Source organism: Rhinoraja longicauda, chromosome 6 (genome assembly GCF_053455715.1).
Source record: "Rhinoraja longicauda isolate Sanriku21f chromosome 6, sRhiLon1.1, whole genome shotgun sequence".
Classification (NCBI taxonomy): domain Eukaryota; kingdom Metazoa; phylum Chordata; class Chondrichthyes; order Rajiformes; family Arhynchobatidae; genus Rhinoraja; species Rhinoraja longicauda.
The window spans coordinates 62,844,852-62,867,604 of NC_135958.1; the positions used below are offsets into that span (position 1 = coordinate 62,844,852).

The 22,753-nt window shown below is 45.1% G+C and overlaps 1 protein-coding gene across 3 annotated transcripts in view; it reads left to right on the forward strand.

Moving 5' to 3' along the window:
- acox1 (acyl-CoA oxidase 1, palmitoyl) overlaps positions 1 to 22,753 on the forward strand; it is a 44,087-nt gene that overhangs the window by 15,603 nt on the left and 5,731 nt on the right. For 2 of the 3 annotated variants that reach the window (XM_078401149.1, XM_078401150.1), the window contains 10 exons: positions 8,948 to 9,055; positions 11,055 to 11,174; positions 11,917 to 12,032; positions 12,377 to 12,546; positions 13,429 to 13,591; positions 15,157 to 15,347; positions 16,895 to 17,071; positions 18,933 to 19,038; positions 20,841 to 20,984; positions 22,172 to 22,378. In XM_078401149.1, the coding sequence (XP_078257275.1) occupies positions 8,948 to 9,055; positions 11,055 to 11,174; positions 11,917 to 12,032; positions 12,377 to 12,546; positions 13,429 to 13,591; positions 15,157 to 15,347; positions 16,895 to 17,071; positions 18,933 to 19,038; positions 20,841 to 20,984; positions 22,172 to 22,378 (1,502 nt within the window). Of the gene's footprint in view, positions 1 to 4,338; positions 4,500 to 8,947; positions 9,056 to 11,054; positions 11,175 to 11,916; positions 12,033 to 12,376; positions 12,547 to 13,428; positions 13,592 to 15,156; positions 15,348 to 16,894; positions 17,072 to 18,932; positions 19,039 to 20,840; positions 20,985 to 22,171; positions 22,379 to 22,753 lie in introns of all 3 variants that reach the window. The other variant, XM_078401148.1, reaches the window with a different exon arrangement.

A 22,753-nucleotide genomic window follows, 5' to 3' on the forward strand; every position in this document is an offset into this window, starting at 1 on the left:
CCAAACACTTTAACTCCCTTTTCCTTTCTCATACTGACCTTTCTGTCCTGGGCCTCCCTTGTCGTCCTGCTAGTTTCACTGTTCGTATCCTTTCATTATTACCTCGTCCACAGCCAACAATGGACCGTTGTGGGCTCCTCTTTTCCTGCGTCATCGGTGCTGGCTCTGACTTGTTCAGTACCTTTTCATACCTTTCGTTTCCCTCTCCCTTGACTTTCAGTCTGAAAAAGGGGCTCAATTGAAAACGTCTCCTATTCCTTTTCTCCAGAGATGCTGCCTGACTCTGAGTTACTCCAGCATTTTGTGTTTATCTTAAAACTTATAAATTTGTAATCACTTGTCGAAATGCTCTATCACTGGAACACCAGTCACCTGGCCATGCTCATTTGCCAACACTAGGACCAGTATGTTTCCTTCTAAGCCTTTGACACTGAGCAAGTCCCAGTCTATTTTGGAGAAAGTAAAATCACCCACTGACAACCCTGTTGCTTTGGCATCTTTCAGTAATCTGCGTTCGCTTGCTGCTTGGGAGCCTATAGGACAATCTCATTAGAATGCTTGCACCTTTCTTATTTCTTAGCTCTACCCGTATTGCCTCAGTGGACAAACCCCCCAGTAAGTCCTCTCTGTGTGCTGCCATGATAGTCGCCCTGATTAGGAGCGCAAATCCTCCACCTCTTTTGCTTCCCTCTTGATCACGTCTGAAACCATCCAAACCCTAGAACATTTTGCTGCCAGTTTTGTCACTCTTGCAATCAAGTTTCTGCAATGGCACATCAAGTCTTAAACACCCAAGTAGCCTCAAAGTTCATCTACTATCACATGCCTTGAAATAAACGCACTTCAGCCCATCAGTCACCAGATTCCTTAACATGTCCCTGTCTCCTGTCTGTCCTTCCTTTGGGATTTACTGGTCCCAACCTCCACCCTCCTATCAATTCTGGTTCCCACCACCTGCCTCTCCAGTTTAAACTCGCCCAAGTAGCATCAGCAAGAACATTTGTCCAGTTCACATGCAACCCATCCCTCTGGTACAGGTCACCTCTGCCGCAGATGAGATCCTAATGGTCTCAAAATCTGAATCCTTCCTCCCTACGCCAACTCCTGAACCACTCATCCATCTTTCCTAATTTCCTATTCCTTCTCTCACAAGCACGTGGCACCAGGAGTAATCTGAAGATTACTACCTTCGATATTGTGCTTTTTAATCATCTGCCTAACTCCCTATATTCACTTCACAAGACCACCTCCCTTTTCCTACCTATGCCATTTGTTCCATTCTGCACGACGACTTCCGGCTGCTCGCTCTGCCCCTGAAGTATGATTTGCAACCGATTGGAGACATCCTGGTCACCAGCCCCAGAGAAGCAATGCACCATCCTGGAGTCTCATTTGCTGCCACAGAATCTCCTGCCTTGAATCCTAACTACATATTCCAAAGACGTGCATGTTTGTAGGTTAATGGCTTCTGTAAATTGTCCCAAGTATGCGTGATAGAACTGGTGTATAGGTGATCCACGGACTTGGTGGGCCGAATGGGCTATTTCCACACTGTATTTCTAAGCTAAACTAACGAGTCTCCTATCATATGTAGGAAGGAACTGCAGATGCTGGTTTACACCGAAGATAGACACAAAAAGCTGGAGTAACTCAGCGGGTCAGACAGCATCTCTGGAGAAAAGGAATAGGTGACGTTTCAGGTCGAGGCCCTCTTTCAAACTGAGAAGGGAAAGGAAAATGAGAGATATAGAAGGTACATAGAACAAATGAATGAAAGATATGCAAAAAGCGATGATCAAGAAAAGGTGGAGCCCACATTGTTGACTGTGGGAAGTTGATAATGAGTTGGAGAGATTGTGAAACTCAACAGTGAAACTAGTACAACTGGGGTGGGGGAGGAACAGAGAGAGAGGGAATGCAAGGGTTATATGAAGTTGGAAACATCTATGTTGTAAGCTGCCCAAGCGAAAAATGAGGTGCCTCCAATTTGCATTGGGCCACGCTCAGACAATGGAGGAACCCCAGACAGAATGGTCAGTGTGGGTGAGAAGGAACTACAGAGGCTGGTTTAAACTGAAGATAGACACAAAAGCTGGAGTCACCCAGCAGGATAGACAGCATCTCTGGAGAGGAATGGGTGACGTTTCGGGTTGAGACCCTTCAGACTGATTAGGGATAAGGGAAATGAAAGATATAGACGGTGGTGTGGAGATATAAAGAACAATGAATGAAAGATATGCAAAAAAGTAATGATGATAAAGGAAACAGGCCATTGTAAGCTGTAGGGTGAAAGTGTGAAGCTAGTGGGACTTGGGTGGGGGAGGGACAGAGAGGGAGGGAATGCCGGGGTGACCTGAAGTGAGAGAAATCAATATTTATACCACTGGGCTGTAAGCTGCCCAAGCGAAATATGAAATGCTGTTCCCATTTGTGTTTAGCCTCACTCTGACAATAGAGGAGACCGAGGACAGAAAAGTGTGTATAGGAATGGGAAGGAGAATTAAAGTGTCCAGCAACCGGGAGATCAGGTTGGTTCACTCGGGCCTAGCGAAGGAGTTCTGCGAAACGATCGCCCAGTCTGTGTTTGGTGTGGCCGATGTATGAGTGTCCACATCAACGGATACAGTAGATGAGGTTGGAGGAGGTGCAAGTGAACCTCTGCCTAACCTGAAAGGACAGTCGGGTTCCCTGGACAGAGTCGAGGGAGGAGGTATAGCGACAGATGGTGCATCTTCTGCGGTTGCAGGGGTACCTGGGGTGGGGGTGGTTTGGATGGGAAGGGATGAGTTAACCAGGGAGGTGTGGAGGGGACAGTCTCTGCGGAAGGTGGAGATGGGAAAATGTGGCTAGTGGTGGGATCCCATTGGAGGCGGTGGAAGGTTCAGAGAATGTGTTGTACGGCCATGGGAAGGGGAGCTCGTTTTTAACAACTGGGAGAATGCGTAGGCCCAGATGCACTATGCGAAGGTGTTCAGCGAAACGATGGTCCAGTCTATGCTCGGTCTCACCAAGACCAGACCTGGAACGCAGATTCAGAAGATGAGCTTGGAGGAGGTAGAAGTGAACCTCTACCGTAACATCAGATTATCTTGACTCGCCCTGTAAGAGTCGATCTGGGTGAAAATATGCTACTTAGAGCCCAAGGGGTATGCTTTGGAAGAGGGCCCAAAATGAATGGCCTCTTAATAGTCGTCTGCTTAATTTCTAATAATGCTTCATTTAACACTTTTGCTCTAAACTGATAAGAATTCAATCTTGATTGGCAATAATTGTTGCTGCATGCAAAATTTAATCAGGTAACAATCTGAACTCAATATCTGCACGCTCTCCACCCCACTCTCCACCCCACTCTCCAACCCTCCCTCCCTCTCCAACCCTCCCTCCCTCTCCAACCCTCCCTCCCTCTCCAACCCTCCCTCCCTCTCCAACCCTCCCTCCCTCTCCAACCCTCCCCCTTTCCTTCCCCCTCTCTCCCCCTCCCTCTCTCCACCCCCTCCCTCTCTCCCTCCCTCTCCACCCCTCCCTCTCCTCCCCTCCTCCCCCTCCCACCCCCTCCTCCTCTCCACCCCCTCCTCCTCTCCACCCCCTCCCTCTCTCCACCCCCTCCCTCTCTCCACCCCCCTCTCTCCCTCCCCCCTCCCTCTCTCCCCCCTCCCTCTCTCCCCCTCCCTCTCTTCCCTCCCTCTCTTCCCTCCCTCTCTCCCCCTCCCTCTCTCCCCCCTCCCTCTCTCCCCCTCCCTCTCTCCCCCTCCCTCTCTCCCCCTCCCTCTCTCCCCCTCCCTCTCTCCCCCTCCCTCTCTCCCCCTCCCTCTCTCCCCCTCCCTCTCTCCCCCTCCCTCTCTCCCCCCTCCCTCTCTCCCCCTCCCTCTCTCCCCCTCCCTCTCTCCCCCCTCCCTCTCTCCCCCCTCCCTCTCTCCCCCCTCCCTCTCTCCCCCCTCCCTCTCTCCCCCCTCCCTCTCTCCCCCCTCCCTCTCTCCCCTCCCTCTCTCCCTCTCTCCCCCTCCCTCTCTCCCCCTCCCTCTCTCCCCCCTCCCTCTCTCCCCCCTCCCTCTCTCCCCCCTCCCTCTCTCCCCCCTCCCTCTCTCCCCCCTCCCTCTCTCCCCCTCCCTCTCTCCCCCTCCCTCTCTCCCCCTCCCTCTCTCCCCCTCCCTCTCTCCCCCCTCCCTCCCTCTCTCCCTCTCTCCCCCCTCCCTCTCTCCCCCCCCCTCTCTCCCCCCTCCCTCTCTACCCCCTCCTCTCTCCCCCCTCCTCTCTCTCCCCCCTTCTCTCTTTCTCTCTCCCTCTCTCTTTTTCTCTCTCTTTCTCCCCACCCCCATCCTATTGCCTCTGTCTTCACAGATATGTGCATCGTGGACGTCCAGAACCCCTTGATCTCCACCTAGGCATGTTTCTGCCCACCATCCTCAACCAGGCTACTCCCGAACAGCAAGACCGCTTCTTTATGCCAGCTTGGAACCTTCAGATCATTGGCACTTACGCACAGACAGAAATGGGCCATGGTATGGTGCATGTGCAGTCTTCCATACAGTAGTTTAGAAATTTTAATTGGAACACAACTTCTGGGCGCATGAATTGAATAAAGCTGTATGGGGGTCATGATACTTTGCTTAGTTTTCAATGTCATCAATAGTTTAGTTTACATATTAGTGGCTCCAATTTTAGTGCGCTAGATTTGTGTGTCTTTTGTCTGGAGAGAAGGATTGCTGTGTTTCTGTACAACCATTGCTCTCAGTCCTTTGACAGATGCATACGGCATGGAAGAATACTCTTCAGCCCAACCCAGCCATGCTGACAAGTAGCCCTCTAAGCTAGTGCCATTTGCCTGCATTTGGCCTATATGGCTGTAAACTTTTCCCAACCATATACCTCTCCAAATGTGTTTTAATATAGTTATGGTACTTGCCTCAACTACTTCCTCTGGCAGCTTGTTCCATATACTCACCACCCTATGTGTGAAAAAGTTGCACAACAGGTTCCTATTAAATCTTTCTCCTCTCAGCTTAAAACTATGCCCTCTAGTTCTTATTTTCCATTCTCTGGGGTAAAGACTGCTTTTACGATATCTTCTCCCCTGCTTTTATACACCTCTAAGGTTATCCCTCAACCTCCTGTATTCCAAGGAACAAAGTCAAAGCTAGTCCCATTTGGTCCATATCCCTCTAAACCTCTTCTATCCAGGTAAATGTCCAAGTGAATGTTGTTTTCGTACCTGCCTCAGTTACCTCCTCCGGCAGCTCGTTCCTTATACCTACCACCCTTTGATGGACAGTTAACCTTCAGGCTTGTATTAAATCCTGTTCCTCGCACCTTACACACATGCCCTCTTCTTTTCATTCCCCTTACACTGGGTAAAAGACTGTGCATTAACCCAATCTATTCCCCTCATGATTTCACATACTTCTGTAAGATTGCATCCAAGGAATAAAGCCCTAGTGTTCCCAACCTCTCCCGATAGCTCAGCCAGTCAAGTCCTGGCAATATCTTCATGTCATTGGAGCCATTCAGCCCATCGAATACACTCTGCCAATCAACCATAGCTGATCTATCTGTCTCAACCTCAATCACCTGCCTTCTCATAAATCTTTCCTGCATTCTTTCCAGCTATACTTTTTATATATTATGGTGACGATAACTGAACACAAAACTCCAAGTGAGGCCTCACCAACGTCTTGTACAACTCATACAGAGTCATACAGGAAACAGGCCTTTCACCCCAACTTGCCCACATTGACCAACATGTCCCATCTCCACCTTGTCCCAGCTGCTTGCGTTTGGCCCATATCCCTCCAAACCTTTCTTATCCATGTACCTGTCTAATTGCTTCTTAAACTTTGCAATAGTCGCTGCCTCAACTACCTCCTCTGGCAGCTCATTCCATACACCCACCACCCTTTGTGGGAAAAAAGTTACCCCTCAGATTCCTATTAAATGTTTCCCCTTCACCTTAAACATATGTCTGGTTCTCAATTCCCCAACTCTGGGCAAGACTGTGCTTCTATCCAGTCTATTCATGATTTTATACACCTCTGTAAGATCACCCTTTATCCTCCTGCCCTGCAAGAATAGAGTCCCAGCCTGGTAAGATGTTTCACCACATTGATGTATAGAAGAATCTTGGGCTCCAAGTCCATAGCTCCCTGAAAGTGAAAGTACAAGTGGATGGTTTAGTAAACAGGGTGTATGGTATGCTTGCCTTCACAGATCAGAGCATTGTATAAAAATCAGGAAGTCATGTTTCAGCTTTATAAGATTTTAGTTTGGCCACATTTTGTATTATGTGCAGTTCTGATTGTCCTATTCAGGAAGAATATGGGGAGTGAATGCAGAGGTGGTTTACCAGAGTGCTGCGTGGAATAGAGGGTATTAGCTAAAGGCGAGGTTGGACAAATTGGATTATTTTCTCTGGAGCATCGGAGGTTCAAGATAGCATATAAAATTGATAGACATAGATCTGGTAGACACTCAGAACCTTTTTCCTGGGATGTGTGGGCCAAAGGGCTTATTCCTGTGTCGTACTGTTCTATGTTCCTACAAGAGACAATCCACTACGTTTACTGGTATGCCTGGCATTCAACAAGTTTTAATGTTTACTTACTTTTTGTTTGGAAGTTAAAGTTGTTTAAACTTTATAGATACAGCATGGAAACAGGCTCTTCAGCCCACTGAGTCCGCGCCGACCAGCGATCTAGCACTATCCTACACACTAGGACTATCCTACACACAAGGAACAATTTACAATTTACAGAATCCATTCAAACCTGTACATCTTTAGACTGCGGGGAGAATCCGGAGCAATCGGGGGGGGGGGGGGGGGGGGGGGGGGGAGAAAACCCCAGGTGGTCGCAGGGAGAACGTACAAACTCCGTAAAGCATCCGTAGTCAGGATCTAACCTGCGTCTCTGACGCTGTAAGACAGAACTCTACCGCTGTGCTACTGTGCCGACCTTCTTGTTCAATAGTTTATGGAAATCCTGGGCTACTGCATTATTAATACATGCTATGCACTGCAATCAAGAGACTTTAATTCTACACAGCTATAACTTACACTAGTGCAACCCCACCCCCCAACTAGTTCTATGTTGTGGACTGAAAGCAATTAGGATTTCTGTCCCAGTGTGGCATTCACATCGAAGCAATAGGTTGGACTGGATATAGGGTCAGTAACCAGCTGATAGAATTACATCTTGTGGAACTGGCGAAACGCAGTCAGTGGTTCGACTCGCTGTAAACTGTATTGAGCTGTTTTCTGTGCAACTTTACTTGCAAATTGGTTTCACCACACTTTGCAAAAACACACCGTGCCAACTTGTAAATTGTCTGCACATCATAAGAATGAGTGAACAGGGCTATGATAGTGGGAGACAGAAGGTCTGCTGGTGATGCTATGGTGTGTGACCAGGAATCTTCACAGAATGGAAAGGTGTTACTGCAGAGAAGTGTGGTTTGTGTACACAAGTTAGGAGGGGATGGGTGGAAATGGGGCTGGATGTAGGAGGGTGTTCTGGATGACGAACTTCTTTTAAAAATAAATGAAACAGAAAATGGTGGAATCACTTAGCAGATGAGACAACATCTAGAAAAAAAAGTTACGGTGTAAGGTCAATAACCTTTCAGCAGAAAGAACTGCCTCTCTTTCCATGGATGCTTCCTGATCTAAGTGTTCCAGTGTTTTAATATCAGATTTTCAGCAACCTGCATTTTTTCTTACATTTTATTTTAAAGTAATTGTAATGTTTCCTCTGCTCTTGCTCACGGTGGACTCGTCCCTTGAGAATCTTTATTAATCTCTATCTTGAGAGTTGCTCTCGGTATTTTTTATCACACATTTGCAGACAGATATGCAGACTGACGGTCTTAATGCCACATTCTTCTTAATGGAAATATACCAATTTCTTCATTTTGCTCATATTATCCTGTGGGCTATAACATTCATAGAGCACCTAATGTTTGTGTGTTTTCTCCTTCCGAATCTCTGCCTCTTCCCATTTAAGATGGTCAGTTAAACAGACTAGGACCCTTTCAAGACTTGCACGTCATTTATTGTGCAAAAATCCAGCACGTTTTAAATGATCACCCTCGTCTGGCCTACAGAGGTGCATGAGTCTTGCATCTGACCTTGCAGGCTCTTCTCAAAAATATATGATTACAAACGATAGGTACATGGGGGTGGTGGTGAAGCTGGTGAGGGGCGCAAAGTCCAAAGAGATCTAATACATCTGTAGTGAGTCAGCATTCTTCTTGGTTTGCATCCCAATGAATATATTGTTAAACTTGGGATCCAAGTCTGGCAATTAACGATCTATTACTAGAATGCAATGGTTTTTAATTGTGAAGATGGACACAAAATGCTGGAGTAACTCAGCTTGCAGGAAAATAACTGCAGATGCTGGTACAAGTCGAAGGTATCACAAAATGCTGCAGTAACTCAGTGGGTCAGCCAGCTTCTCTAGAGAAAGGGAATAGTTGACGTTTCCGGTGGAGCCCCTTCTTCAGACTGACATGGCTGATCAGAATGAAGAAGGGCCTCGACCCAAAACATCACTTATTCCTTTTCTGCAGAGATGTTGCCTGGCCCGCTGAGTTACTCCAGCAATTTGTGTCTACGTTGTAAACCAGCATCTGCAATTCTTTCGTGGACATACTGATTTTTAATTATACCTAGTTTACTGGTGTCCTATCCACATTATTATCTGGCTTGCATGACTTTCACTTTTCATGTGGTAAACTCTTAACTGCTCTGTGAGGTTACCCAGTAGGTGGTTAATTGCTTAGGTCAGGTCCTTCCCACCTCAAAGGAACTGGGACTGGCAACAAAAGTGGCCTCTTCCATTAAACCCACATTCCAAGAACAATTGCATCTTGACCAGTGTAAGTGCGTTGGTCCTACTGTGTCGTGGGCTATAAATACCGCAGTTCCTGCCAGTTTTGAGTGTTCTATCACTTCCAGGCTCATTCATCCGTGGTCTGGAAACGACGTCAACATACGATCCTTTGACCCAGGAGTTTGTGCTGAACAGCCCAACTGTGACTTCAATCAAATGGTGGCCCGGAGGATGTAAGTGAGTCCGTGGGTGCGGGGAGAGGAGAGGGGAAGGTTTGTTGCCTCCATCACAGTGAGGGGGTGTTTGGAGTCACTGTGATGGATGTTTGTGTTGGGGTCGTGTGTCCTGTGTTCTTTTCTTTTTTTTCTGTGACTGCTGAAATTTTGTTCGGTGTTGTGCCGAGTGACAATAAAGTTTTTGTTATGTTGTTATGTTGTTATTGTTGGGTGGAAGATCCACACAGATTTTTTAAAAAAATATATTTTTGGATTTTGTTATTGGCAAGATCAACATTCATTGGCCGTCCCTAACTGCTCTTGAAGGTGGTGGTGAAGATACTCCCACAGTGCTTTGGGATTAGACCCATGACAATGAAGGACTTTCCAAGTGAGAATGGCGTGCGACTTGGAAAGGAACCTGCAAGTTGTGACATTCTCATGTCCTGTTGCGCTTGTCCTCCCTAGTGGTAAAAGTCTTGAGTTTGGGAGATACTGTCAGCAATTTTATAGATGGTACACTCTGCAGTCACTGTGTACAGAAATGAGAGAGAATAAATGTTTACGGTGGTTGATTAGTGGGCAAACAAGCAGACTGCATGGGAGCATTCACCCTAAGAAGTGGAAAGATTACATCATGCTCCTGATTTCTGCCTGGTAGATGGTAGAAAGGGCTTGGAAGTTGGGAGGTGATTCCTGACCTTTTGCAGCCAAGGCATCTTACCTTTAATTGGACTTTACTGGACTAAATGTAATGTTATTGCACTAAATGTTATTCTCTTTATTGTGTACACTGTGGATGGCTCGATTGTGGTCATATATTGTCTTTTCACTGACTGGTCAGCATGCAACAAAAGCTTTTCACTGTACCTCGGTACACCTGACAATGAATTAAACTTCATAGAGTGGTAAAGAAAACATATGGTATACTTGCTTTCATAGGTCGAGGCATTGCATATAAAGTCAGGAAATCATTATTCAGCTTTATAGGACTTTAGTTAGGCTGTATTTTGAGTATTGCATGCATTTCTGGTCATATTACAGGAAGGATGTGGAGACTTTTCAAAGGGTGCAGAGGAGGTTTACCAGAGTGATGCCTGCATTAGCTACAGGGAAACATTGGACATACTTGAATTATTTTCTCTGGATAGCTGGATGTTGCTGGCAGACCTTTGAGAAGTATCTAAAATGATGAGAGGCATAGATAGTATAGACAGTCAGAACCTTTTCCCAGGTTGGAAAATCCAATGCATGGAGACATAGCTTCAAGGTGAGAGGGACAGAGTTTAAAGAAGATATGCGGACAAACTTTTTATACACAGGTGAGTGCCTGGAATGTACTGCCAGCAGATATGATATGGTGGCATTTAAGAGACTTTTAGATAGGCGTATAGATATGAAGGGAATTGATATGGATTATGTGATCTGGATTAGGCAGATAAGAGATGGTCTTGGCATGATATTCAGAAAATACATTGTGGGCTGAAGGGCCTGTTCTTGTGCTGAACTGTTCTCTGTTCTATATGACTGGACCATTTGAATTTCTGTAGAAACCAAGAATTGCAGATGATGGCTTACCATGGAAAGCCACAAAATGCTGGAGTAACAAGGTGGATCAGGCACCATCCTAGGGGAACATGGGTAGGTGATGTTTCGTGTCAGAACTCCACTTCAGACTGATTGGAGGGGTGGAGTGAAAGAAAGCTGGAAGTGTGGAGGTGCAGGGCAAAGCATGGCAGGTCAGGTCACAGAGATAATTGAATAGCTCCTTTAAGAAGCTAATATAGACACAATGATCTACATGGCAGTTTTCACTGTTGTAAGATTTTAGTGTAAACAGTTATATTGCCATCAAGTTGGATGCTGTTTTGATCCCTTTCACCAATTTCTCAGGAGGAAAAGTGGAGAAAAAGCCCTTTTATTGCTTTAACAGGTGGGTTTTTGATATTTGCCTTTTCCTCAACTTGAATTTGCTCAGTTGTTTATCTCCTTTTGGGTATTGTCTGTCTTTTTCCAGTGGGCAAGACCTCAAACCACGCTATTGTTCTGGCTCAGCTCTACACCCAAGGTCAGTGCAGAGGGCTGCACGCTTTCATTGTGCCCATCCGCAAGATGGACACCCACGAACCTTTGCCTGGTAAGGGACCTGATCAGCATTGTGCACCTAATCCTAATTCTGCATTACCTGGCAGTGCCCTCGCTCCATTGTATGTCTAAAGCCACAGATTCTTGCTGAAGCCCAGCTGTTTTATCACGCATGTCCTCACTCAACCTAACTGGTGCCCATTGGCAGCTAGCAAGAGATTGAATCAAAATCTGATTTGTGGTGTCTCTTATCCAGTGATTCAGCATTCAATTCAGAACAAAATTCTAACGTTTCATCTTGTGAAATTTGTAACTGGATTCAGTGGATGCTTAAGGTTTATTTTATTTTTGTCTAGCTTTATGTTCTCCCTTATCTCTTCTTGAACATAAGAGCTAAGGTACACCAAAGAGAATTGTGTCATCCATCCACACTACTCTGAGTAGATGCTTACTAGAGAAGAATGTGTAACCAACTTGGTTTCTGAGTGCTCCACAGTTTCCCACTATGACTGGATTTGTAGACTGCTCGAAAAACATGATTAGTCACTAAATTCTTTATCGGTGTACAGTATTATACTTTATCCAGCAATTCTGTTGTCCTTGCTTGCTTGCTGACCCAGCTCGTCCATTTTCAACTCAACAGTAATTCCATGGACAATGTCCTGTTGGGTGTTTTACCCACTGATCATCCTCTGGCTGGGTTATTGAATTGGGGTCAGTCTGGCTTGCTAGAGCTGGCTCTGTCTGACAGTGTTGAGTTTTTGCTGATCTTACGCTTCCCCTCTGCTCCCCAGGTGTGGTGGTAGGTGATATTGGACCAAAGTTTGGGTATGATGAGGTGGACAATGGCTTCCTGAAGCTGGAGAATGTCCGTGTTCCTCGTGAAAACATGCTGATGAGATTTGCAAAGGTAACGTGTAGGATGACTGAGACAAATTTCTGTGATTGCAGTATGATTAAGAGTATTTTCTTTCCAAGTTATTATATCATCTGCACTGGCCTGCTGAGATGTGGTCCTTGAAGTAGGGAACAAACTGATTACAATTGTGGAATTGATTGATTATTCTGTATTTCTATTGATTTTAATGCAACTTCCTCGTGTTGTCACATTGACCCTGCCCATCAGTGCCATATACTGACTCATTATCCCTACTGTTCGTTCCACATTAAGCTCTTATTTTTATCTTGTGTTAAGAATTGTATCTTTTGTTAAGGTTCAGTGACTGGATCAATTTTCCTTTTGTTTTAAAAAAGGTGATGCCAGATGGGACTTATTTGAAGCCTCCAAGTGATAAGCTAATGTATGGCACAATGGTCTTCATACGTTCCATGATAGTGGGAGAGTCGGCACGTGCACTGTCTCAAGCATGTACCATTGCCATCCGCTATAGTGCAGTCCGACACCAGTCGGAACTGAAACCTGGGTAAGTGTTAACTTTTTAAGCGAGTGCGAGACCAGCAAAAAATTATTTTGCGCTTTAAGCCACTCCATGTGGTGAAACATGTCACGCTTTGTTGCTCCGTTCAATTTTATATTGGTTTGGTTTGCTTCAACTCTGGCAGATGCAATGATATACCCAGACCTCATTCCTCTTCACCTGGGAGAGAGATTTGTGCCTATATTCCTGAGGCTAGCTGCAACTAGGAGTTAGACCTATCAAACTGCAGTTGTCCTTCTCCAGTCTTTCATGTCCTAAACTTTACGAAATTGTACACAATTTAAAGCTTAAAAATCTTTTGCTCAGCTGATCCATACCAGACTTTATTCTCCATGTGATGCGTCTTACCATTCCACAACTGGTTCCATATGACCCTCTGTCCCCATCCTTCATGTTCATCTCAACTCCCTTTAACATATTGCTCGCTCAACTACTCCCTGTGGGTTCAAGTTCTGCATTCTCATCACTGAGTACGGACGATTTTTGGTATTTCCCATTTATTTTGTTTGGTGACTATCCTAGTTTAGAATTGTTCATGTCAAAACTTTCAATCCTATATTTTGAGATACTTACAGATTTCAATGGCTACGAGTTCATGAGTTCCAGCAATAAAATGATGAAATCCACTTCAGTTTGGTGTAATATGTTGATTCATTATCTTATACTTGAAGTATTGTGTGAACTGAGACTGTAAATGGGTTATGATGTTACATACTGGAAAATGAAAGCATTGTACTGCCTTTGCAATGTAAATGGAGCAGAGTAAATATGGAAGCTTTAAATTTAAGCTGTGCTTGCTGACATAAATGGGAACCAGGCGTAGGTGCTTCAGATGTAAGTAACATTGACGGTGATTGGTTTCCCTAGAGCTCCAGAACCACAGATACTGGATTACCAGACTCAACAGTTCAAGCTTTTCCCCCTGTTGGCGACTGCCTATGCCTTCCGCTTTGTAGGAAACTTCATGAGGGACATGTACCATCGCATCACGGGAGACATGAACGATGGAGACTACAGCCAGTTGCCTGAGGTATTGGGCTGTGGTGGAGTGGGAAATGTTTGGTGCCTGTCTATATTGTCTTTTTGACAAATCAATTTACATGCACTCTGTAGGAGCTAAGCAGCAGGTCTACTTTGTTTCAGTATTTTCTGTAGAGCATGACAATAGACAATAGACAATAGGTGCAGGAGTAGGCCATTCAGCCCTTCGAGCCAGCACCGCCATTCAATGCGATCATGGCTGATCACTCTCAATCAGTACCCCGTTCCTGCCTTCTCCCCATACCCCCTCACTCCGCTATCCTACACCTACACCATCTAAAATCTGGAGGAGATAAATAGAGGAAGCAGACCGCCAAGCCTCGGATATCCTTCCACTCTCATTTTCTCCTGTACGTAGGGTATCTTGGGATGTGGGACCATGACTGCAATCATACCGTACCACTTCACCATCTGAAAATTGAGTGAGATTTAAAGCGAGACTGACAAGGAAAGATGTCTTTGTCTCCTTGCCTTTGTTTGTTTTATTTAATCCCTTCCACCGAGAGGCATTTAAGATGAAACAATAGCAGTGCATCCAGAAGTGCACAAGATTTTATTTCTGTTTGAGTCAGGTTTCAGGTTCCATGCCTCAGTGACATGGCTGCCTAGCTATTTGGTTCATAGCCAACTTCTGGCTTCTAGCTCTCAAGTCATAACCACATTGACCAGTGTGGTCAAACTAAAGGCAGTATTCTAGGTGAAGTCAGACCACAGATCTGTGTGGCTCCCAAATGGTCATTTCTTGACCGTAACCTTGCATCCTGAGTGTATTTCCAGCTTCACTCCCTGTGTCAGACAGATGGCCTACACATTGGAAGCAAGTGCAGGAATTGAGAAATATCACATCACATGCAGGGGTCAAGGCGACATATAGTCTAGCGATCTGCTTAATATCTACATCACCTGAACAAACGAAGATGCACTGCAGCAACTCGGGATGCCTGTGAAAGCCAAGATCTCCATCTTGAGGGACAGTCATAGAGTCATACAATGTGGAAACAGGAAAATGAGATTAAGGAGAATTCAGAGATTTTATCAATAAATTAGGGGGAGAAGGGTAACTAAGAATGATAGGGCACCTCAGAAACCAAAGTGTTGATCTATGTTTGCAATCTTTTAACCTTTCAGTTCCTATGTCACTGGTGAATTTATAATCCTTCCACGGGCTATATTTACATCCTGAAGCAAGGGGTGCAAGCCAAAAGTAATGTCCCAAATGAAGTCTGACTAGATATCTCGAGACAAGAAAAACTGCAGAGGCTTGAATCTTGTGCAAAACAAAAACAAATTGCGAGAGGAACTTGGTAGATAAGGCAGCATCTGTGGAGGGAATGGACAGAAGCTGTTTGTGTCAGGACATTGAGTCACGAGAAGGATTCCAACCCAAATGCATCTGTTCATTCTCCCCAAATGGCTCGCAAATGTGCATTTGCTTGTTCTTCCACTCCACCCCCAACATACACGTTTTGCCTACGATGCAGGATTATCATTGTTGTTGTACCTCTCTGTCCTTGTGCATTCGACAACTTGCTCACAGTTGTAGTCTTATTTCAGCTTCACTCTCTGTCAGCCGGACTGAAGGCCTTCACCACCTGGGTTGCCAGTGCAGGAATTGAGGAATGCCGCATGGCATGCGGGGGTCATGGGTACTCACGGTCCAGTGGTCTACCTGATATCTATGTCACGTTCACACCCACCTGCACATATGAAGGAGAGAACACAGTGATGATGCTGCAAACAGCCAGGTAAGGAGGCAGCATGCAGAATGCAAAATTTACTTTGCAAAAATATCTAAATACCTGTTTTCGCTTTGTTATTATGAGGTATGGTGTGTAGATTGATGATAACAAAAAAGAATTTAATCCATTTTTAAATAAGGCTGTAAAGTAACAAAATGTGGAAAAAGTGAAAGGCTCTGAATACTTTCTGAATGCACTGTACTAGCACAATTTATTTGTTAGTACAGAATGTACAGAACAGCTCACTGAGTCTGAATGCAAGTACCATTTTGGTGCCATTTTTCCATCTTCCTCTCCTCAGCTTCCCTCTCTGGGCGGGTTCACAGTTCTATGGCAGGCGAGCCAAGCCGGCTGTTGGGGTGGGCCTGGCTTGCGGGGATCCATTGTCCAGCGTTCACCTCTGTCTCCCTCCATCCTCCTTGCCACGGTTTTGTTCTCCAGGCAGGTTCCGTGATGAGCCAGGCCTGCCATTGGGATGGGCCGAGACTCGCTGGAATCCCAGTCGCTGAGATGGGGAGGGGTGGAAGGAACAAAAGGAATATAGAGCATGGAAACAGACCCTTTAACCCAACTTATTCATACCGACCTAAAAGCTCTATCGAAGCTAGTCCCATTTGTCTGCATTTCGTCGGTGGCCTGCTAAACATTTCCTAAACATATGCCTCTAAATACCTCGTGTTCAGACGTGGCCAGCTCATGCTTCTTGGACCTGGAATATCTAACTGAAGTGCCGTCCCTACTACCTGCCACAAATATCCTGACAGCAGTGTACGTCCATCCCAATGTTGGTTTCAACCTTGCTCTGAGTGAACCGTACTCTGCTACCAATAGCCTCGAAACAAATAACCCTGAACCCCTGGTTGTTCACTCAAGCCAATCTCAACAGCGTACAACCAAAATACTCTTGGCGTGTCTTTTGGCCCACCAGCCACCAGTACTCCTTTGACCACTGCCACACATCCATAAAAAACGCCTACTGCTTAATTCCCCAGCCACATTTCGGGAGATCTGATCATATAGCTGTGTCTTTGCTCCCTGCCCACAAACAAAAACTGAAATGGGAAGATCCTGTACAGAAGGTCATTCAGTGCTGCTCTGTGGAAACAGATGACATCCAAGGTAAAACAAGGAAGTAGATTTGTCCACTGTGGATGGCTGATTGTAATTACGTATAGTCTTTTCATTGACTGAAGACCACGCATCAAAAGCTTTTCACTGTACCTTGGTACGTGACAATAAACTAAACTAAACAATATGTCCCACTTCTGGTTTGAGATGAACCAATGCTCTGAAATCTAATTCCTTGTTTTCTTTTGTCAGTCCAACATCATTCCTTTTAAATTGTTGCAGGGAGTCTTTCCGATTGCAGCGATTGTCAACGTGTTTACACTGACTCGATGGGGACAGATAGTTTCATTAAGTGCTCTGTGGTTCTGCAATAAAGTCTTCATCGACTCCCCTTCCTCTCACCCCCATTTATTTGAGTGCATCTTTGGAGGCTTGTGTTATGTTTTCTGATAGTCATGGATTTTCTGCTTTCTCATTTGCTGTAGATACCTGTTTAAGAGTTATACTCGTGCTAAGTCTGGACAGGGTCTTGCGGGCACAGTGTCATACCTGAATGACTTGCACAACCACATCCAGCCCCAACAAGTGGCTGGCCGACCCCTAGCGGTAAACATCGATGATGTCGACAGACTTGTGGAAGCATACAAACTGCGGGCAGCCAAGTGAGTGGGTACCTCTGTTCTGTTTAGACTGGTCCTGATATATTGCTCTTTCTGGATAGTTGACTTCCTCCTTATATTTAGGATGACCAGTATGTTTTTGGAACCTCTGGAGCAGAAGGAGTAGCTCTCATTGCCATTTACCATTTCTGAGTACATTCTGATCGGTACCTCTCATTGATACTGACCAGGTCCTCGTATACCCTGATCTCCAAGTCTATAACTCCCTGAAATTAGCCACACAAGTAGATAGTGGTAAAAACAAGGTACACGGTATGCATGTCTTCATTGTTCAGGACCATGAATAAAAGAGTCAGCAAGTCTCGTTGCAGGTTTATAGAACTTTAGGTAGGGAACATTTCAAGTACAGTTCTGAACATGCAGATCTGGTTGCTCTCACAACAGAAGGCTGTGGAGAGGCCACAAAAGAGGTTTACAGAATGTCACCTTGTTTAGCTGCAAGGAGAGGCTGGACAAACTTGGATTATTTTCTCTGCAGTCTTGGGGAGACCGATAGAAATATAAATAATAAAATCATAGGGGGCATAGATAGGGTAGATGGTCAGAACCCTTTTTTCCAGGGTAGAAATGTCAAAGACTAGAAGGCATTGCTTTAGGATGAGAGGGAACAGTAGGAATATGCGAGGCTTTGGTTTAACACCTGAAAGATGACACCTCATACAGTACAGGTCTCTCCCAGAACTTCAATTTGGAGTTGTGTGCTCTGATCACTGAAGTGTCCTAGAACAAGCAATTAGACAACATCAAGGAAATGGGTAGAGCAAGAGAGTGTGAGGTGTATTCAGCAGCGATGTGGAAACTAACTTTTATTTACAAAAGGTGTTGGCAAAAAAGAAACTGTCAATTTGAAGCTTTGAATTATTAACAGAAGGCTTCTCAGCTTTTCAAGCCTGCTCTGTTGTTTAATAAGATCTTGGACAATCTAATTGTAATTTCAATTCTGCATTTCCATTGCTAGAGTTTAGTTTGGAGATACATCACGAAAACAGGCCCTTTGGCCCAGCAAGTCTGCTCTGATCAGCAATCCTTGCACACTTACACTCTCCTACACACACTAAAGACAATGAACAATTATACCAAGTTAATTAGCCTACCAACCTGTAAGTCTTTGTAGTGTGGGTGGAAACCAGAGATCCCGAAGAGCACCCACGCAGGTCACTGGGAGAACGTACAAACTCTGTATAGATAAGCACCCGTAGCCAGGATTGAACCCGGGTCGCTGGTGCTGTAAGGTAGCAATTCAACAACTGTGCCACTCTGCAGCCCACTTCACCCACTTAGCATTTTGTGACTTGCAAACTGAATGACAGTCATTGCTGGGGAATGGTGCACTCCATGATGATGCAGACTGCAGCAAGGCTCAGGATGGATAAGTTGCATACATGGTTGGAGGGTGTCACTGCTCGGGTGCAATGGTGGAACAGCAGTTTGTTGTTTGTAGCACTATTTGCTGAAATGTGCCTGGCAGTAACAACTTGTACTTTGTTCTTGCTATTGTTTATATTCCCACTCTGTTAGAATCTTGCTTTTATCAGTGCTCTCTGTAACTGTTGCATCTCCTGCTGCATCTCTTTCCCTGAATGTTGGATCTCAATCCTTTACCTTAGACACAAATGACCTGACCAAACCCTCTTTGACTTGTGAAGGATTTTTAATGAGATTCTTTTGCAAACTCCATTTTTTCTGTTTTCACCTGGTGACCAGGTTGATATGGGGATTTACATGCGTCGCTATGCTCCAGCATTTGTAGGCTGACTCTGAGACCTTAGATCCATTATTAATTTTCCTTGTGGCTCCTTTATGTAACTTTTCTCTTACTTCTGTCCATGTCCTTCCACCCCAGCCTGGTTGAAGGAGCTGTAGAGAATTATCATGTGGAGCTGGGCCACAGGAACAACAAGGAGGATGCCTGGAATAGCACTTCCATTGATCTGGTTGGAGCATCGGGGGTGAGTTATTCTTGCTGAGGAGAATTACGGGAGATGTTTGTTTACGGGAGATGTTCAGTTTTTGTTTCTTCCCCTTTCGGTAGGGAAGAGCAAAGACACTCTGGCCTTCCATCGCAGTGAGGAGGTGACTGGAGGAGACTCACTGATGGATGTTTCTTTTTTGTTTTGTGTTGGTTTTGTGATTGTGTGTTATTGCTTTATTTTTATTGCTTCTTATTGTTGGACTGTGGGTAACGGAATTTCGTCCAAAAGACATGTTTTTTGGATGACAATAAAGACCATTCTGATTCTGATTCCCTCCCATATTGTCTTCCCCCATCTCTTGTTCCCTTCCTTTATTTCTGTGCTGTTAAATTTCCCTTGCCATTGCCCTCTGTAGTACTGGCTTATTGCTGCCCTGACTGCGTTGTGCAGTGGAATGTCTGTGTGTGATACACCATGAACCAAACGTGGTGTGATGTTGAGTGCCAGAAGCGTTGACCCAATACAGTAATCCATTTTCTTTCTGAAGTTGAAGAGCGACTTGAGAGTTGGACGCTTGAGGGGGTTGGGTATCATATAAGAAATTGGTGTAAACCATTTGATGTAAGGTAAGATATAAGAAGATAACTGCAGATGCTGGTACAAATCGAAGGTATTTATTCACAAAATGCTGGAGTAACTCAGCAGGTCAGGCAGTATCTCGGGAGAGAAGGAATGGGTGACGTTTCGGGTCGAGACCCTTCTTCAGACTGAAGAAGTCTGAAGAAGGGTCTCGACCCGAAACATCACCCATTCCTTCTCTCCCGAGATGCTGCCTGACCTGCTGAGTTACTGCAGCATTTTGTGAATAAATACCTTGATGTAAGGGAAGAGTATGGGATGGAGAAGTATACACAGAACTGCTCAGCATGGCTCTGGATTGTGGGTCTGCTCCGTCATGACTCTGATGGTTCAGGCGGAGATTCCGGGTTCAAATTCTAACCTAGTGGTTTGATCGCAGACACTGGGACAATGTTCCAATGTGGTCCAAGGGAGTTCTACACAGACTAGTTTTTTGTCCTTCAAGTAAGAGGTTAAAGTAAAACCCCTCTCTGCTTGCTAATAAGCAGGAGGGGTTTTACAAGAGCAGGAGAGTAATCTCCAACATCTTGGCCGATATTTATCCTTCATTCAGAGTTAATGTTGTGGCTTATCTAGTCATTATCACGTTAATGTTGGTGAGAGCTTGCCTTGTGTTTGTTGACTGCTGCGTTTCCTTTGTTCCGGCACGGTAGCGCAACGGTAGAGTTGCTGCTTTACAGCAAATGCAGCGCCGGAGACTCAGGTTCGATCCTGACTACGGGTGCTGCACTGTAAGGAGTTTACGTTCTCCCCATGACCTGCGTGGGTTTTCTCCGAGATCTTCGGTTTCCTCCCACACTCCAAAGACGTACAGGTATGTAGGTTAATTGGCTGGGTAAATGTAAAAATTGTCCCTAGTGGGTGTAGGATAGTGTTAATGTACGGGGATCACTGGGCGGCACGGACTTGGAGGGCCGAAAAGGCCTGTTTCCGGCTGTATATATATGATATGATATGATATGATAAAACTGTGACTACACCTCAGAACCACTTTGTGGTCCATAAAGCACGCTGGGATTTCCTGGACAGGATGTGAAAACATGATAAATGCATCTTTTCCCAAAATACTACGAAGCAGTTGTGCTACTGATGTATCAGTTAGAAGCCCGCCTTGTTTTTGTTCCTTGTGAAATTCGGTTCTCTCTGTAGGAGGGTTTCAGCAGGATGTGTTTAATTATGTTCTTGCTCCTTTCCCTCAGGCTCATTGCCACTATGTGGTGGTGAAACTGTTTGCTGCCAAGCTATCTGAGATCAAAGATGCATCAATTCATGATGCCCTCTGCACCCTCTTCCAATTGTATGCATTGCATGGAATCAGCAAGAATTCTGGAGACTTTCTGCATGTGAGTACAACCAAGGGAGTGTAGAGATAAGAGGCCTGACAGCTGTATCCCAGAGACTTGGAGTCATAGAATCAGTTGTATAGCACGGAAAAAGGCGCTTTGGCCCAACTTTGCCATGCCGACCAAGATGTCCCATCTACACTAGTCCCATTTGCCTGCGTTTGGCCCATACCTTTCTAAGCTTTCCTATCTATGTACTTTGCACCACATGTATTGTGTGCCAGATGTAGTAGGGAGTTACTAGGATATTATAATATGAGCTTTGTATGTTTTACGATCACTTTTTGTAAAACTCATAACACAACACAAGTTGGGCATACAGCTAGGATTGTACATTTTGCTTAACTTCAATAAGGTTGAAATATTATAAAATGAATTGAATCTGGGATTGCAATACTGAGACAGTTCCACCTGCTGCCTCTTGCCATAGTCTCGACCTTCAGCACTGTCTGTGTGGAGCTTGCCCATTCTCCCTGTTATTATTTTGGTTTCCCCTGGGTCCTCTGGTTTTTTTCCACTTCCCAAATACGTGCAGGTTGGTAGGGTAATTGGCCTTTGTATGCTGCCCTGGTGTGCAAATGAGTGGTAGAATCTGAGGCAGGATAGGGGAGAGAGGTGGAAATAGGAATCCATCTTGTTACAGAAGGCAGCGCAGTGGTGCAGCGGTAGAGTTGCTGCCTTACAGCGCAGAGACCCGGGTTCAATCCCGGGTGATGTCTGTAGGGTGTTTGTACGTTCTTCCTGTAACTGCGTGGGTTTTCTCCTACACTCCAAAGACGTATAGGTTTGTAGGTTCATTGGCTTTGGTAAAATTGTAAATTGTCTGGTGATCGCTGGTCGGTGTGGACTCGGTGGGCCGAAGGTCCTGTTTCCACACTATCTCTAAACTAAACTACAGTGAAAATTAATAGAATGGGGTTGCACTTTAAGTTGGCATAGACTCAATGAGCTAGCTATGTCATAAACTATGAATTGTGATGATAGGTCTGCAGGGTCCTAGTATATGAGTTTATATTTTAATGCATGATCTCTGGTCCTAGGTTGTGAGATTGTTTTGTAATGTGTGCCCTCTGCAATCCTAGTTTGTGAGGCTGTATCGCGATGCATGTCCTGCACAACCCTGGGGTGTGAGGTTGTATTGTGATACATGTTCTGCATGGTTCATTTCTAACACTTGTCCTCTGCAGGCTGGAATCTTTAACGACCAACAGATTTCCCAGGTGCAGCAACGTGTGAAGGAGCTGCTGGCTGCAGTGCGACCCAATGCTGTGGCTCTAGTTGATGCCTTCGATTACCCTGATGCCATCCTTTCTTCTGTGCTTGGGCGCTACGATGGCAATATCTATGAGCACATGTTTGAATGGGCAAAACGATCACCTCTGAATAAAACTGAGGTAAACAAGATCTACAAACTGGGATCTGGGGCCAAAACCAAAATACTGGAAGTACTCACCAAGTCAAGCAACATCTATGAGGGCAAGAAATTGTCGATGATTCTGGTTGAGAGCCTGCATCAGGACTGAGTGTGGGGAGGGAAGGAAGCCTAGAAGATTAAAGGGAGCAGATGCAAATTCCCACACGTGTAAAACGTACGGTTAGTTTACAGTCCTGATCACCACATTAAGGATGAAAAATATGTACAGGGGAGAAGAAAATAGGACAAATAGAATGGAGATTAAGGAAAATGTAGAATAGATCATTGTTAACTGGGAGGTAACAACAAAGCAGAGATAAAATGTAGTCGGAAACAGTAAGACTGGTCAGAGAAC